The following is a 17,988-nucleotide window of genomic DNA, read 5'->3' on the forward strand; positions in this document are numbered from 1 at the left end:
AAGTCATCCAACTTTCCACAGTAGAATAGAGAAAACCTGCTTCCACGTTTATGTGGAAACACACTTGATTTACAACCCCAATGAATTAGAATCACCATTCCAAAGTACAAAGTTCACTATCGATAAGCAACAACTACATGAAGCAACACATAGTTCTTGAAAACCTCTTACCTATTAAATCACCCTTCAACCTCAAAGTCTGTATGAGATTTCTTCCGTAATTGTTATGTCCCCAATGTGATTTACATATTTCTCCGATGAGCCATTAATGCACAGGAAAGGAAATATGAGTTGCTGTTTGGCAATTGTGCTAAAGCTCCCCGGAAATCTCAGCCTTGTTAAACCCAGAATGTATTATCTTTCAAATTATGAGATAGCAGTAAATCAAGGGAAACAGAGACCTTATTTAGTCCGTCTTGGAGAGGCCCCATGTTACTCAACATCCTGCAGAGGAATTCCTATGATGTGCTAAAAACCTCATTGTAACAAAATGTCAGCAGAGTGAGCTTGGTTTGATGTACAGGAAGCTGTCCGTGTCTAGGACATTGGCAGGTTGCTATAGCAACTAAAACAAAGGAAATTTTAAAGAGTCATCTTTTCCATAGCCAAGAACCAACAGTCAAAAACAAAAAGAACCGTATTATTCCCAAACTGAAATTTTCATTCATTTGTGGTAAAATCTCAGAATTAAAATGAGCATTATTCATTTCAAGGTTTATAAGAGCAGGTTTTCCTGTCTCTACACACTAACAATGACAACTAAAAGCTCTATCACGACCTCAACTACACTTACATGTACAAGTCCTTTAGTAATCACATTAAATCTATTTTAAAAACAACACGGGGGTGGGGGCAGGGGGGAGCAACATAAATCAAACCTAATAGTTTGTGCTCAGATTCCTCTAAAGTTTGGATCTGAAATAGTAATAAACACTGCCTTTGTGATTCTATTTCATACAATACTAGAGCAAACCATGAACTTCCCCAATGCCAATTCTAATAAATCTCTCTTCCAGGGACAGGGGAATTTTCTGATCATTGGCTACATTCCAACAAACTAGGAAATAGATTCAAGTTAGGGACAGTTGTAGAGCACAAGAAATATGTTGTTTTTTTCCTGTTTGTTGATTTGAATAGAATGCACTTGAGGCCATCTATAAAATTTTTAACCTACAGAATGCTCCTGCCGGCTGAGCCATGCCTCTGGATGGAAGAAACATTCCTTCAAGGTCTGCTCTTACCACCTTCTCTCCCAAGAGAAAACAGATTAGAAAAACAGCGGCCCTCAAAAGCAGTTGCCTGGCTCTGTTTCTGGCTTTCCATTCCCTGCATTTACCATCATATCCTATTCCTGTATATGGTATGTGGATTTGGCTGAGTTAATACAATAAAATGAAATGGAATAACCAGGGGCTAAAATCTTCTACTATTTTAATTTAGTCACAACTACGCTTTTACATATTTGTCAAGTTTACCACACATAATGCAATGGGATAAATATGTTCATAAAATTAGGCTGGCAGCATTTTATGTAATCCTTCACTGTAGTAAAGAGACTTGGTACAAGTGGAAAAAATGTATTATGACAACTTATTTATCAGTTAACTATAGTTAATCATCTTGCATCCCTCCTTCTTAGGAAATGGAAAAATGGTAATTTTTTAAGATTTCTTTGACTACCTATGTATCTCACTTAGAGGTAATTTCTGATCAAATAAGTGTGTGTGTGCACATGGGTACAGAGTCACACATGCATACACGTTGGTAGATTTTCTATACTACTTGCAAAGCAATAAACAGTTCAGTTCAATTATAAACAGTTTAGCTATACACCAGAAAAATCAAAGCCTGTAGAATATGTTTGCTGTTAAATTAAAATGTGTATTCTGTTTTCTAAAGATTAATATATCATTCTGAAGAAAAATGCCTAATTTTTAACCCCAAGTATGAATATATATTTTTTAAAGTAAGAAAATGCAGAAGAATATCAGAAGGTTGAAAGGTACAAGAAGAAGGAAAACTATTAAAAGCATTTCCAAGATATTCCTTACAAGAGAGAAATTTTCACAAACAAGAATTACCTACAATTATTCTGGAAAAAACAAAAGCTCAAAAGTTTATCCCTAAAACAAAATCCTGTAAACAATCTATGTTGAAAGCCTTTGGGAAGCACAAGAGAAAGAGAACTTCAAAAGGTCAGAACAGAAGAACAAACTTGTCAGAAATTCTGGATGTTGCTCTGGATACAAGGATCACATGCTTTACTGCTGGATTAGGTGTCTGTAATTAAGGCAGTTTCCACCATTACCTCTTATTATTTCCAAAACACTAGTGTAGCTGATCAATATCTCTTAAATACTTACTTACAAAAGCCATATTTTTTTTTTAAGATTTTATTTTATTTATTTGAGAGAGAGAGACAGTGAGAGAGAGCATGAGCGAGGAGAAGGTCAGAGGGAGAAGCAGACTCCCCATGGAGCTGGGAGCCTGATGTGGGACTCGATCCCGGGACTCCAGGATCACGCCCTGAGCCAGAGGCAGTCGTTCAACCAACTGCGCCACCCAGGCGTCCCACAAAAGCCATATTTTTAAATATCGATTCTAAAGTGAATGTCATTTCCTTCTGATGAACTTTATATACCTATAGCATTTTACAGTTTCCAAAAAGTTTCGCTTACAGTCTCCCATTTGAACTCCATAGCAAATCTGGGATGTAGAAGCCATGATCATCCTCTCTTTATAGATGGGTAGACTGAGGCTCAGAGGGGTTAAGGAACCGTTTCTTTTTTTTTTTTTTTTTTTAAGATTTTAATATTTATTTGACAGAGAGAGAGAGATCACAAGTAGGCAGAGAGCCAGGCGGTGGGGGGGGGGGAGCAGGCCCCCTGCTGAGCAGAGAGTAGGATGCAGAGCTCAATCCCAGGACCCTGAGATCATGACCTGAGCCGAAGGCAGCGGCTTAATCCATGAGCCACCCTGGCGCCCCTAAGGAACCATTTCAAGGTCACGTGGCTAAGTAATGAAACCAGGACTCTTCTAGTAATCAGTATTTTACACACTGGTATTTAATTTTTGATTTAAATCATCTTTTCAAAATAAATTTCATTGATTATTAAAAGTAACTCTTGATTACTATTAGAGATTGAATTGATTAGAATATGTTTGGCTATTTGTTTTTAATTCTTTTTTTTTTAAAAGATTTTATTTTTATTTATTTGACAGACAGAGATCACAAGTAGGCAGAGAGGCAGGCAGAAAGAGAGAGAGGGGGGATGCAGGCTCTGTGCAGAGCAGAGAGCCCGATGCGGGGCTCGATCCCAGGACCCTGAAATCATGACCTGAGCTGAAGGCAGAGGCTTTAACCCACTGAGCCACCCAGGCGCCCCTATTTGTTTTTAATTCTTGACTAAATCTTGTACTTTTAATGGAAACTGCCTAATGTGGGCCTTGTCCCTATGAATTACAACATCTACAAAGCTCCAAACGCCTGGATCCTCCAAATTTGACAGATATTTTACCTAAAGTCACCATGACTTCGCATCACAAAAGATACTTCAGATGCATTTTCTTCCTATAATTATGTTAAATAGGTCATATAAAAGATGGTGATAACAAGGAATCAATGCCTAATTTCCCATTTAGATCCCCAACTATGGTACTGACTCATTATCTTAACCATCCACTGATACTTCTTTTTAACATCATAACATTCTTATTGTGGCTAGGTTAAATTTACATTTTCTCCCTCTTACACAACTTATTTTGTAGTTGCGGTGAGTTAAATGCAAGCCACCACTGTATTTCAAAAGATTCTAAGAACTATGAAGCCCTCTGACAATTAAGTCTGGAAAACCAAGGACACAGCTCCAGTCTTGTTGGTGGTTCTTGCTAAATACTGCATTAACTTCAAACTTCTAACACAGAACTGAATTTCAGAGGTCAATTAGAAGATAAACAGAACAGAAATCGGGGTCCTCTTATTTTTCAAACTAAATGCTTTTATGCATGGTGAATGAGAGACTCAGAGTCAGAAAGGGTTCCTGTGTGTTCCTAGTGATGGAAGCTGCTGTGTTATTGTGGGCAACCCAAATCCTTTTCATCCACAGATGTTTCCCAAGGTGGCTTCTCACTCTGAATGTCACACACCTATTCTCCACTTAACCAGCCCGTGGCATTGAGAACATAATTTCTAGGGCCTTCTAATGCACTCAGCTCCTCAGTACACCTCTCCCTGATCAAATTTAATTTTTCACAACAGCTTACATTCTACATCTCTGAATAAGAGGCAGTTTTGTAGTTACTTACTTTTCAATACAAATTCCTTTTAAGAGAAAGGATAGCACATTTCTAGATTTGATTTTCCGCAAACGTTTTCAACTTCCTAAATGCCATCACAAACTCAGGGATTTCTATAAAACATGACAGTTATTACCTTCCAGGGTTGTTCCTTCGCCATGAAGGGTATCTCCAGCCCCGGATGCGTATAAGGCCGTCACAGATAAGGAGTATTGCGTCCCTTCGTTTAATCCTCTCAGCACAGTACTGGTCGTATGTCCTCTCACAGTGACCTCTTGAGTCTCACCGCCTGCCGCTGGGACGTATGTGACGAGATACTGTTTCACTTTCCCTGGTGCCCCAGTCCAAGATAATTTCATAGTTGATGTTGTAGGGTCAGACACTCTTAAGTCTCTTGGGTTCCCTCTAACTTCATTAAAGAAACAACAACATCAAAATTCATTATTTAATAAAATGACTTAAAAAATACTTGGTTGCTTTAAGTGTGTGTGCACGCGCGCAAGTGTGCATGGGTGTGCGTGCATGTGTGCGTGGGTGTACACGCACGGGCATGGGCATGGGCGTGCGCGCTGCATCAAATTTATATCCTGAGGAGTATGACAGCAATTTCAACTGTTGACAAGCAACAGAGCTTCAGTATTTCTAAACTGGGCCTTGAGTGTTGGGAGAAACAAAGCAAAAGGCATCCAATTGCTCTTCTGTATTTATGCAGGTTAGTATCTTTTGCATATCTTTGTCATTAAAAAGGACAAGGGGCGTTAGAGAGTAATAGGGAATTTGGGTAAATTGGAAGGGGAGGTGAACCATGAGAGACTATGGACTCTGAAAAACAGTCTGAGGGGTTTGAAGTGGCGGGGGGGGGGGTGGGAGGTTGGGGTACCAGGTGGTGGGTATTATAGAGGGCACAGCTTGCATGGAGCACTGGGTGTGGTGAAAAAATAATGAATACTGTTTTTCTGAAAATAAATAAATTGGGAAAAAAAAAAAATTTCAGAATTGAATTGTTGATTGTTTCCATTGTCTTGTGAAGCAATTAATTATTCATAAATTCAATAAATATTTCCTAAAAAAAAAAACTACAGTCTTTTCCCTGAAAGTGAAACGAAGACCTACAGATTGTAAATACATTGATTAGTATCACAATGTAGGTTTTTTACCACCTCCAAGAAAGCCTAGAAATACACTGATGTGATAAAAATAGTTAATGATCAAATGCTATCCCTAGAAAAAAACTTAAGAAAGGAAACAGCCCAAGTGAGGTCTTGCCTCGAGTAAAATTCAGGGGCTACCTATCCCTTTGCAACTATGATTTTTTGCATTTCATGACTTTTCTGGTAGAGTGGTCATGTCATCTCTGAAGGGTCTGAAGTCACCCAACCCTGTGACACTCTCCACTGGGCACGGAACAGCTAGCCACTTTTACTCTGGAAAACAGAAAGATGAAGAGTCACTGGGTCTTTTTATGGTCCCCACACAATGGGCCCTAAATCCCCAACTAGAAAGAGAAAAAAGAAATGTAGTGATTTCCTGCAGGACAGAGAGGAGGAAGAAAGCAGATGGAAAGAGAAAGGGTCTCTGCAGGAAAGGCTATTTAGCTAGGTTCCCCTGGGAGGGAAGCAGGAAGCAGTGATGGAGGACAAGTGGGGAATGGATATTCCTTAAGAGTGTCAGCCTCAGATGCACTGCTTATCAGCAGCATGACTCAGTTACTATTTAGTATCTTTAGCCTTGATTTCCTTATAAAAAAAGGATAATATTAATAATATTAACAATATTAACAATTAATAATATTAACAATTCTGTGCATGGATCAGATGAGATAATATATGAAAAGCTCTTTGCACAGAACCTGACACAAGTAAGTACTCAATAACTGTTCACTGTTGCTAATATGTTGTTGTTGTTGTTGTTGTTGTTATTATTATTTTTAACTTTAAAGATAGGGAATAAAATGAAAATTAGAAATGCCTTAATTTTTCTCAATGAAATAAATATTAAACATTAATAATTTGCAACATATATCAGAATTTATCCTAGGAGTCTGACTATCCCATTTAAATAAAAACAGGCTACTATTTTAAAATCTTCCTGAAGAAGTAATATCTAATCTGTTTCAACAGTACATAGCAGTTTGATTTTTAACCCCTAATAATCCTTCAATTTATATTAGAATATTTAATAATATTATTTTTAAAATAATATTTAGGCCATATGATAGCATTTGAGTCCTACTGACACAAAAAATTGCTGTCATAGGTAAGTCAAAAATTTGAGTAACCCACTTCTAAAAGGACTACCATCCAAGATACTCAGATAATTGAGACAGTATCTCATGGCCTGTAGTGTCTGGATAGCAGCCTACAGGACCCCTTAAGGTCCAAGATCTGGGTTGTTACCATAGAGTCAGCATATTTCATCTACCTTCTTCTGTGGCTGCATTTCCAGTCAACGAAGAACCAGGTCCCGAGAAATATTCAGGAATTACAGATACTTCATATTTTGTGTCTGGAGTCAGGTTCTCAAGTGTTATCCTCCTCTGATTGGCAGGGGTGGTAACTTCTTTGCTTTCTCCACCAGCAACTGGTTTATACATAATTCGGTACCTTAAAACTCTCCCTGGAGCTTGAGTCCAGGTGATCTTAAAACTGTCTGTAGTTTCATCTGTCACCTTTAGGTTTCGAGGCGCTCCTTTTACTGAAATTGGTTTTTAAAAAAAAAAAGTTTATTTTACATAAAAAATGCAAAACTAAGCCTTTGATCACTAAATTATAACATTTCTCTAAACAAATCCGAAGGCAGTTTTTTTGTTAAACATCCTAGTTACAGCATTCATTTAGCCAGATATTAACTAGATGCTGAAACAACAAATACTCTATAATATACGGAAAGAAACTAAGTATTGTTAATTTTTTTAAACAGATAAAGAGGTACCTAATAGTAAACTTTTAAAATCACAGGTACTCTAATAAGTAGTAAATACATATTGACATAGAATTCAGGAATAAAAATACTTCATTTCTTGAAATATAGGTAGACAAAGCTTTCCTTCTAACTCAATTTTTTCCCAGAAAAGTAGGAAAATAATACCTAATACCCAGTTCTACCATATTTACCCACTTGAATCTGTCCAGTCAGTTCCACAGCTAACTTTTTAATTTATATACTCATTTGACTTGGAGAATAGTTAGACCATACCCAATAATTGGGCCAAACACACTGTACTTAGTGAATGCTAGCAGAATCTAAATCTTGAAGTTAAACTGCAATGGGGGTAATGTACATTGACTCACAATCTTAAATGAGCCTAAAGGAGAACATCATTTGGCTTTATAGATAGTAAACATGCTTAAATTGTTTATTCATTTAAGGGAAAAACTGTCCATTTGAACCACACGTTCAGAAAAGATGAAATAAAGGTTATTGTCTTCTCAATCCACTGGAGTGAAAGCACAGTGCAATACATCGGCATTTACCTCACATATAATTAGAAATTTATCTAAATAGCCAACACATCAGTAGACCACTTCAGGGAGAAAGAAAGTGAATCCCTTAAGAAAACCAATGGCAGTTGGCAGACTTACACCCATGACTCATTTTAGATGGCAAGGAAAAAGACTAAATTAGCCAGAACAAATGAGGCAAATAAACTGTTGAATTTGAATATAGTAATTCCCCACCCCTGCTTATCTGCAGGGGTTATATTCCAAGATTTCCAGAGGATGCCTGCATTCACGAATAGTACTGAACCTTATTTATAATATGTTTTTCTTATACATAACTATGATGAAATTTAATTTATAAATGAGGCACATTAAGATATTAACAACAATACCTAATAATAAAATAGAATAATTACAACATACTGTAACAAAAATTATGTGAAGATGGTCTCTCTCTCAAAATATATTACTATACCCCTTCTTGTGAAAATGCCTACATGATGAGAAAAAGTGAGGTGAATGATATAGGCATCATGACATAATGTTAGGCTACTATTGACCTTCTAACAATAGTCAGAAGGACAATCATCTGCTTCTGGACTGTTGTTGACTATAGGCAACTGTAATCACAGAAAGTGAAGCTGAGGATCAAGAGGAACTACTTTACTAGTTTTGAAGCTGAATGTGTAATTTTGAGCCTTAGATTAACTAATAGTTTAAAAAAAAAAAAAGACTGTGTATAGGATTATTGAATTGGTTAAATGAAATAATCCATGGAAAGCAATTATCATAATAACTGACACATAAGCCAGAGCTCAGTAATTGTTAGCTTAAGAAAGGTACTGAAATCAGAAGCTTCCTTATTTATTAAAGAAAGTATAAATCTCATATTTCACTCAGACAGTAGAACTGGAAACGCATTACCAAATGCTATTGTTGAAGCCCAATGAACAACAACTAGAGCATATATGAATGTAGTTGGCTTTACTCAAAAACCTCCTGGACTTAAATTTTTTTCTTGAGATACATTCCCATCCCCCTCCCAAAGTGATGAAGGAAAAGGGGCAAGCTCATCAAGTAACAATAAGCACATTACAGAGAAATCATCAGGAAATCAGAAATATGAGGGTGCCTGGGTTTCTCAGTCAGTTAAACGTCCAGCTCTTGATTTCAGCTCAGGTCATGATCTCATGGGTCTTGAGATCAAGTCCCACATTGGGCTCTGCACTCAATGGGGTGTCTGCTTGAAGATTCTCTACCTCTGCCCTACCCTCCAGTCATGCATGCATTTTCTCTTTCTCAAATAAATAAATCTTAAAAAAAAAAAAAAGGAAAATAAAATATCTAAATATGGACTTCCACATTATTCAACACAAATATCATAAGGAAAAAAGTCAACCTAGGTCATTATTTTATTGGTGGGCCTTCAGATAGAAATATACTTAAACCATGCACAAAAAGAATAGATCTTTTTGATCAAATAGATCAATAGATCTATTGATCAAATAGATCAATCTTATTTTAAAAATCTTTCAGAGAAAAAAGGTTCTCTAGCTTTCACCAGCAAGATATGCCAATATATGACTTTCCTGTTAGCAAACTCTTCTTTGTAACTATCTTAATTTCCTCATGCATCTGTTTCAGCTTCTTCACCTATCTCCAGTAAAAACAGAGAAAAATTGACATGCCTTTTTTTATTTGTGGTATTTATCTTGAAGAGTAATTACCTAGTCTTAGTCTTCTTGTAACCATATTCCTTGGTATCCTTTAGATATCAAATGTAATGAAACGTATCAGAAAGTATTCAATTCTATCAGTAAAGAGGACATATCTAAACAAATAATGCTTAAAACATTTGGTAAAATTTGTACATTCATGTTCTCAGCAGCATTATTTACAATAGCTAAAAGGTGGAAGCAACTTAAGTGTCCGTGGTTGAGTGGATAATCAAAATGTGATATATACATATAATGGCATTCTCTTTTGGCTGTAAGAAGAAAGGAAATTCTGACTCAAGTTATATGGATGAACCTTGAGGACATTATGCTAAGTGAAATAAGCCAGATACAAAAGGCTGAATACTGTGCAATTCCACTCTTATGAGGTACATAGAGTAGTCAAATTCATAGAAACAGAAAATATAATGGTTGTTGCCAGGGGCAATGGGGTGGAGGGAGGGAGGGTTGGGGAATGAAGAGTTATTTTTTTAATGAGTACAGAGATTCAGTTTTGCAAGATGAGAAAAGTTGTGGAGATGGATGATGATAATGGTAGCATAAGAATATGAATGTACTAAATGCCACTGAAATGTAAACTTAAAATGGTTAAAATGATAACTTTATGTTATGTATATTTTACCACAATTTTTAAAAAGAAAAAACATGTGGTAATGTATTTGCCATCACATCCATCGATAAAGTAAACAAAATTCAGAAGTGTTTGAACATAACACTCTTGAAATATGGGGCAGAAAAATCTGGCCTTAAGCAGTATTTCAAGAGTTAGTGTCATAGTTATTAACAGTTCTCTACACCTCTTAACCTCAAATTCATCAAAATAAACCTAGGGCTTTTTTATATAAAAGTTTTTTCACTTTTTAAAGAGACGTACGAATAGCTGTACTTTATAGATTCTGAATCTTGCAAAGGCATTCACCATCTCTATAAAGGAGATAGTTATTTCAAATTGTAACTTGGTTCTATAATAAATTGCTAGTTTTTGGAAAACAAGGTCCAAAACCCCATCTCACCTTCCACGGTGGTCTCCTCACCACTTAAGGGAACACTAAAGCCATCCTCATACTCTGCAGTCACATTGACTAAGTAGAGGGTCTCTGGCTTCAGGTTGCTGAGAATGACGCTGGTGCTAGACGCCGGCTCCACCACTGTAACCTCATCATCCCCAGTAGCTTCCTTGTAGGTGATGTGGTACGAAAACACATTTTCTCCAGCAGGAGACCAGTTAGTTTTGAAACTGTGAGAAGTTGTCTCAGAAAAACTAAGATCCTTTGGAGGCACATAAGCTATTTAAAAAAAAAAAAAAAAAAAGGACACAGTTAAAAATGTTTAAATCTATAAAGCAAAAATGGACCTGATGACTATGTTTCTGAAATGGCTTATGTTCATTGGGGGAATAGTCATGGAGAAAAATGTACTGAGTAAATATTCCACATAAGACCACTGAGAGAAGGTCTCTCATTTACAACCCTACCAGGAGGTTTTGATCATTTGTCTTGACCATTAACAATACTAAGTTACACTGTTTAAATGATTAATTAAAATTTAATTTGAATTGGGTTTCTAAACACAAAGCAGTAATGGAATGGTCCTGCCTGCAACTAGAATATTTAAATAGTAACAGACCTAAAATGAACCAGCAATACTTTCCCATTAATCTTTGGCAATCAGATATTAACTTTTAGTGGTAGACAGTATTTCAAAGTAATGATTAAGGAATTCTTCCTAACAAAAGAATAGTCATGAGACAAAATCATAGAAGAGCCGCTGTTTAAGGCACACTGCTCTGTTGAATTGGAAAGACAGGAGAGTGTGACATTATCAACAAATCAGAACGGTACCTATGAACCCTGGGTGACTGGAAGTGATAGTAAGTGTTACAGCACTAGAACAGTTAAGGAAGACTTAATGAAAGAGATGGGACTGTTCACTGAAGTTTGACAAATAGAACTTGAACAAATGAAGAAATGAGATTAAGGAATTCCAGCTGTGAGGAACGATGCCCACAATTGGTCCAGGAAAGGAAATGCATAAGAAGAATTCAAAGTTCTAGGACTATGTTCTCATCACCTTTATTTCAAAGGACTTGGGTCACCATCCACTACATAGAGGACACTCAGCTAGGGGTTGTTGTATTGAATATGACAAATAGGTGTGATCAAGCTGGTGCCCAGCCCTACTTAAGGGTCTAGGATCAAAAACATCTAATGACTCCTGGTAAATAACTTTTTCACTAATACATGATCCATACCCAGGAAAAAGTCATATTTCAGAGCTAAATAAACTAAGCTCAATAGATTTATAAATATAGGAAAGTTACTTCTTCCTGTATCTGAAAGGAAATGGAGAAGCATATTATCCAACAATTTTAGAACCAAAAATGCTTTGTTCATGAAGAGATCATTTTGGCTCTACAAAGTCTACTAACCTTTTTTCTTTATAGCTGCCAATTCTTGCTCAATTCTAAGGCAGATAGACTGTGTGAGTTCAAAAGATATTCTCTGAAAAGCATCGAAATCTTCCACTGTGAACACATGTGTCTCAGCAGGAGGAGAGGCAATAGCTTCCAACTCTGAGCGAACAGCATCCTTGACACCAACTGCAAAGATTTCCACATCTGAATTCCTTAGTTTTATAGCAGGATCTCTGAAAGCATCTGAAGATTTCCCATCAGTGATAAGAATCATGACCTTTGGTACGTTGCCTCTTGAACCCTTGCTAGGCACAAATATTTTCTCTCTGACATAAGTCATTGCTTTCCCAGTGTTTGTAGATCCTCCTCTGTAGGGGAAGGTGTTTATTGCTTCAATTATATCTTCAACTCTGGTGAATTTTTTCAAAGTGAACTCAGTATGAGGATCCCGGCTGTACTGGACAAGACTTATCTGTACCCTATTTGGTGAAATCTCAAAACTTTTTACGAGAACTTCCAGAAAGGCTCTAACTTTAACAAAGTTTGCAATCCCAATGCTATAGGAGCCATCAACCAAAAACACAATATCGGCTTTTATATCCACACCACGTGAGCATTCTGTGAAAAGAAAAAAGTCCAACAAATTCAACAAATATAAATTATAAGTTCAACAAATATAAATTAATCATTAAATATAGATACCTGGTTTTCTTAATAAGCACACTTATTTAAAAGAAAACTATTAAAAATATTTTAAAACTAAACCTGAACCAGTAAGACATACTGTCCAATGGACCATCACATATACTAAACCCAATGATAGACCTATTCACTTACCCACTTGAACTTTCATTGGCTGAGTCTTCTCCATTATTGAAATGGGTTCACTGGATGTCAGTCCCTTCATGGCAGAAACACTGATATGGTATTCTGTGTCTGCTGAAAGGTCACGAACACTGAGCGTGGTAGTCTGAGGACCCACACTGAGAGCGTGCTGTCGGCTTCCAGCCGTCATTGGTGTAAGAAGGACTTTATAGCCAGTCACTGGACTAGGAGATGGACTCCAACCTAGCTTAATGTATTTTGATGAGACTTCTGTGGCAACCAAATTTGAAGGAGGTTCAATAACTGCAAAGTAACAAGCCGAACAGTGACTAAAAACAGTGAGATGCAGGGGCACCTGGCCTATAGAACTGGAGGAGCATATGTCTCTTGATCTAGGGGTCATAGGTTCAAGCCCATGTTGTCTGTAGAGAATAAATAAATAAATAAATAAATAACTACAGTGAGATGCAACCCTTAGGTTTGGACAATCAATTCTCCTTATCCAAATTAATCATGAATTAGTCTAGAAGAGCTGCCTAGTTCCAACTCTCTACTTCCACCTATACCTATCCACAACCAAAAGAAACTCAGTGCCTGATTTTTAGTCAGGGCACTGAGAAAATTAGGGGAAAAGAAAGTTGTTGGAAGACATTAATAATAAGATGTCTGATGTCTAATTCTGTAGAACCAAGATTTCCATTTTGGTTTTGATATTTTATTCATTGTCTTTATTCTTAGTTATCAAAGTAGGCACTTGATAAATATTTGTTAAATCAATGACTTACTCAATTCTTTTTCTCTTTTAATGATACTATAAAGGCTAAAATATAATCTTTAAAAGACACTTCATAGTACAGTAAGAAAGATAAAGGATTCAGCAGCTCTTAAACAAGTTCTTCTAATTTTAGAAAATTTTATTCTCACTTATTTCAAGCCAAGAAAAAAATGTTCATAATGCCACCAAGAGTGTCTCAATGTTTTATAACATGTACACTAACAAGGAAATATTGATCATCTAAAACATTTCTATCCTTATGCAATGTAGAATATAGTGAGGTACTTAACAGATAATATGACAGTGAGATACTTAACAGGTAATATGAAGTATTTTAAGATACTTCAGATCAAATTTTCACACTTTTACATTTGTCAATGGAATCAACTTCCCAGAATATACAGTTCCTTTTTTTAAAATTTCATCCTGCAAGAAGTGGATGATCAAACAGGCACAAATTTCCTCATGGCCTCTTCAAAAAGGTAATCATATGGAGTGCATAAAAATGATTTCTAAAAAGAGACAAGTGGTGGGGAGCAGGGAGAAACAACAGATGTGCCAACTGGATATTTGGCCAAAACTTTTGAGTGACACAGAGATAAAGCTGCGGACCAAACCAGGAAGGAAGAGAGGCCCCGAGGAGCACAGTGAACACCTGCAAAGCAGCCCCATGCCCTATGCAAGCCAAGTTCAAACAGTGGCAGGATGGACATTTGGTCTATCCCACACATGCACCCCAGGGAAGACAGGGCAGTGTTAGAATGTTTAAAAGACTAAGTAAAGAGAGGTTAATCGGGAGAAAGTAGGGTGAGTGGATCAATTTTGTAATCACATAAAGCAAAAGAATCAGACATTAGGCAGTAAAACAAAAGAAAGAGGCTTGGAGCCCATGAAGTAATGAGAAGGGGTTCTGAAACAGAACTACAGCCCTCGAATGTTGCCAAAATACTTGGTGTTTGGAGATTAAAGAGTTTATAAGACTGAAGAAGTAGCTATTTAGAACTTATCTTTAATCCCTTGTCAATTCTCAGGCTAAGAGGAGAACAATCATGGAAATTGTGACTTTTTAATGGCCAAAAGGATGTTTATAAAATGTCTTTTCTTTCTCCCATGTATTTAGAAGCAATAACTGATAAAAATGGGAAGATTTTCCAGATGTGGAAGGATCAAACTGACTGATCCCTTGAAGTATTTTTTTAAAACTTTGAAAACATGCAGAGAATGATGATAGAAAACCCTTTTGTTTCACCAGTGAGAGAACACTGTTTCTCACTAGTTGATGTTGCTGAATGTTAAGATACGTGTCCGCCCAGCCTGTCATTGCTTACTTCAGAGTGTAAGGCCATTAAAGCAAGTACATGGAGAGCATAATTATGGACATTCAACGTGCACAAAATCATCGCAGAGAAAAAGAACAAGTCAAACGTGTCCAAAAAAGATTTTTAAGAACTTTATAATGATATAAATGTTTTACTTCATGTTCTACCAAGGGAGGGGGAACAATGCAAATGATGAGTTGAGTTACTAAAAAGCCATATGATGGAGTATACACCTGGAGAATCACCAGATATGTTTGAGTAAATGTGCCTACTTTTAGAATACCTGTAAAGCTATAAATGCTACCAAATAATGGAAAAGGCGAACACAGGGGAACACTAAACCATTCACTCACCTTCTTCTCCACTAACCAATTCACCAAGTTGTTCGTCAACACCAGAGCACACCTGGGAGATGATCTCATTCTGAATATCCACAATTGCATCAAAGTTGGCCACGTTGAAAACATGGTTTAATGAAGGCGTGGAGGCGATTTGTTTGAGTTCTTTTGCATCTGCAGCTTTAATGCCTTCAAAAACAAAAGGACAAAGATATATATTGGAAAGAAAAATGTGCTGAATTAGGGAAGTTCTTTGCCTTCTCAGTCTGTCAAAAGTAAAGCCATTTGTAAATCCTTATGTAGTCATAAATCAGAATTGCTTGGCTTCATAACGAACGTGCGATTGTTCAAATGACAAAGGCATTTTATAATTTCATAGAAAGTGGCTGGCCAGAAAGGAAAATGAATGGTTAATAAAACAGAGCAGGCTCTCATCTCAACCCTGCCATCATTTGCCCCTGCCATCTGTAAAGATAATACTTTTTTTCTTCCAGAGTCCTGAATGACCTGGAACCCTCCAAATTCTTCAAGTATTACATAATACAGGAAACACATCTAAAAAAGCACTTAATGATAATACAAGGAGGATCTTTATTAGAATCATTGGGCCAGCATTCTTTGAAAAGGAGAGGGCTGGCAAAAATATGAATACCACCTCACAATGCATAGGCTAAGGGAGTTATGTATTAAGAGAAATACATAAGCAGAATTTTTACTCAAAAGATGAGATGGTTTAACACTACACTATGAAATGCACTAAGCACTTCTAATACATTCTTTCTTTAAGGAATGTACCTTTCTTCTTCATAAGCATTAATTATTGAGGTACGTTGAGAGCAAAAATACTTAACCAAACGTGACCTACCCAAAGAGAAAACTTCAACCCCAATATTTCGAAGCTCTCTTGCTGGGATTTCCACTTCATCCTGGGATTTGCCATCCGTAATAATAATTGCCACTTTAGGAAAGCCAACTCTTGCTCCAGCAGATTCCGTGAAAGTATTTTTAATTAAGTAATCAATGGCATCCCCTGAAGTGAAAAAGAAACATGTTCGTTCACTCCTTACTACAATATTTTGCCAAAGTCAAAAACCATGTGATTATTTTCAAAATTATTTAACATGTTAAAATTGTGCAATGCTCAATTTCTTTCCCGTACAGCTATTTCATTTATTTTCAACAATAACAAAATTTGTAAAATCATACCTGTCATTGTGTTGCCACCTTTGTATGGAATTCTTTTAATTGCAGCCAGAAGCTCATCCCTTTGGTAGTACTGATTTAAGTTAAATTCAGTCCTGGTATCAGAGCTGTACTGAACAACTCCAACCCTTGTCTTCTCTTCCCCAATGTCAAAAGCAGACACAAGAGCACCAATAAAGTCTAAAATGTATTTAAAATTATTTCTTCCCACACTCCATGAGCCATCCACGAGGAACACTAGATCAGTCCAGGCACTGACAGAGCATTCTGAAATACATTTGATATCTTTTTAAATGATGTATTCTTAACTCTATCCATCCTTAACAAATACAAACTAACATTGAAAAACTATTGTCTCCTTAAGTCATTTTGTTCATTAGAACATATTCACATTGTTCTTCACCAACAACTGATATGCACAAAAGAATACATCATTTTATTAACAAACACAGAAGCATTTTCAGTGCCTTCACTAAGATGGATTTATGGAACTATATGGCTCATAATTAGTATATAAGACTTTGTGCAAGAAGAGATAAATAGATACATGACCTACTCTCCAAGAACATGTGACTGAAGTATTCATGCTATCAACCTATTTTTATAAACGACATCCTTTTCCTTTTCTCTCCAAGTACAAATTACACAAAACATCTGGGAGACATACAAAATAAGCAGTGTCTTCATTCCTTGGTATTTAGCAATAAATACAAAACAATTGCTGTCTTATTCAAGCAGATGTAGTTAAGCAGAAGGAAAGGGAAAATCTTTTAAAATTCTCCGGCATTTTAGAACACAATTGTCTAAAGTTTGCAGTGACTTAGTCTAGAGGGTTAATAGAATCTACAGAAGTAGGGGCGCCTGGGTGGCTCAGTGGGTTAAGCCGCTGCCTTCGGCTCAGGTCATGATCTCAGGGTCCTGGGATCGAGTCCCACATCGGGCTCTCTGCTCAGCAGGGGGCCTGCTTTCCTCTCTCTCTGCCTGCCTCTCCATCTACTTGTGATTTCTCTCTGTCAAATAAATAAATCAAACCTTTAAAAAAAAAAAAAAAAAAAAAAGAATCTAACAGAAGTAAAAAGAAGCATAGGGGCACGTGGGCACCTCAGTCATTTAACCCTCTACCTTCAGCTCTGGTCATGATCCCAGAGTCCTGGGACCCAGAATGGAGCATTGGGCTCCCTGCTCAATAAGGAGTCTGCTTCTCCCTCTCTCTCTGCTTCCCCCAACCCCTCCCACCAGATCCTGCTCTCTCACTCTCTCTCTCTCAAATAAATAAATAAAATCTTAAAAAAAAAAAAAAAAAGATGTGGGGCGCCTGGGTGGCTCAGTGGTTAAGCCGCTGCCTTCGGCTTGGGTCATGATCCCAGGGTCCTGGGATCGAGCCCCTCATCAGGCTCTCTGCTCGGCGGGGAGCCTGCTTCCTCCTCTCTCTCTCTGCCTGCCTCTCTGCCTACTTGTGATCTCTGTCTGTCAAAAAAATAAATAAAATCTTTAAAAAAAAAAGATGTAAAAAGAAGTATAAATATGATACAAGATAGTCAAAATATCTTATTGTCCTAATTATCAGTGTATTTAAATTTGACACCTAAAACCTACTTTTACAAAACAAAGAATAGAAAAACATTTCTGTTCAAAAGTAAAAA

At 36.8% G+C, this 17,988-nt stretch overlaps 1 protein-coding gene across 3 annotated transcripts in view; it reads right to left on the reverse strand.

The window, feature by feature from the left end:
* Nucleotides 1-17,988, reverse strand: part of COL12A1 (collagen type XII alpha 1 chain) — a 119,193-nt gene that overhangs the window by 86,536 nt on the left and 14,669 nt on the right. For 2 of the 3 annotated variants that reach the window (XM_044254733.1, XM_044254742.1), the window contains exons 6-13: nucleotides 16,349-16,612; nucleotides 16,008-16,172; nucleotides 15,158-15,331; nucleotides 12,723-13,013; nucleotides 11,901-12,503; nucleotides 10,486-10,758; nucleotides 6,718-6,990; nucleotides 4,433-4,705 (exon numbers count right to left, since the gene is read on the reverse strand). The exons of the other annotated variant lie outside the window; for it this stretch is intronic. In XM_044254733.1, coding sequence (XP_044110668.1) covers nucleotides 4,433-4,705; nucleotides 6,718-6,990; nucleotides 10,486-10,758; nucleotides 11,901-12,503; nucleotides 12,723-13,013; nucleotides 15,158-15,331; nucleotides 16,008-16,172; nucleotides 16,349-16,612 — 2,316 coding nt within the window. The remainder of the gene's footprint in view (nucleotides 1-4,432; nucleotides 4,706-6,717; nucleotides 6,991-10,485; nucleotides 10,759-11,900; nucleotides 12,504-12,722; nucleotides 13,014-15,157; nucleotides 15,332-16,007; nucleotides 16,173-16,348; nucleotides 16,613-17,988) is intronic. 3 annotated transcript variants of the gene reach the window in all.

The sequence above is a fragment of the Neovison vison genome, chromosome 1, assembly GCF_020171115.1.
Source record: "Neovison vison isolate M4711 chromosome 1, ASM_NN_V1, whole genome shotgun sequence".
In the NCBI taxonomy this organism is placed as follows: Eukaryota; Metazoa; Chordata; class Mammalia; order Carnivora; family Mustelidae; genus Neogale; species Neogale vison.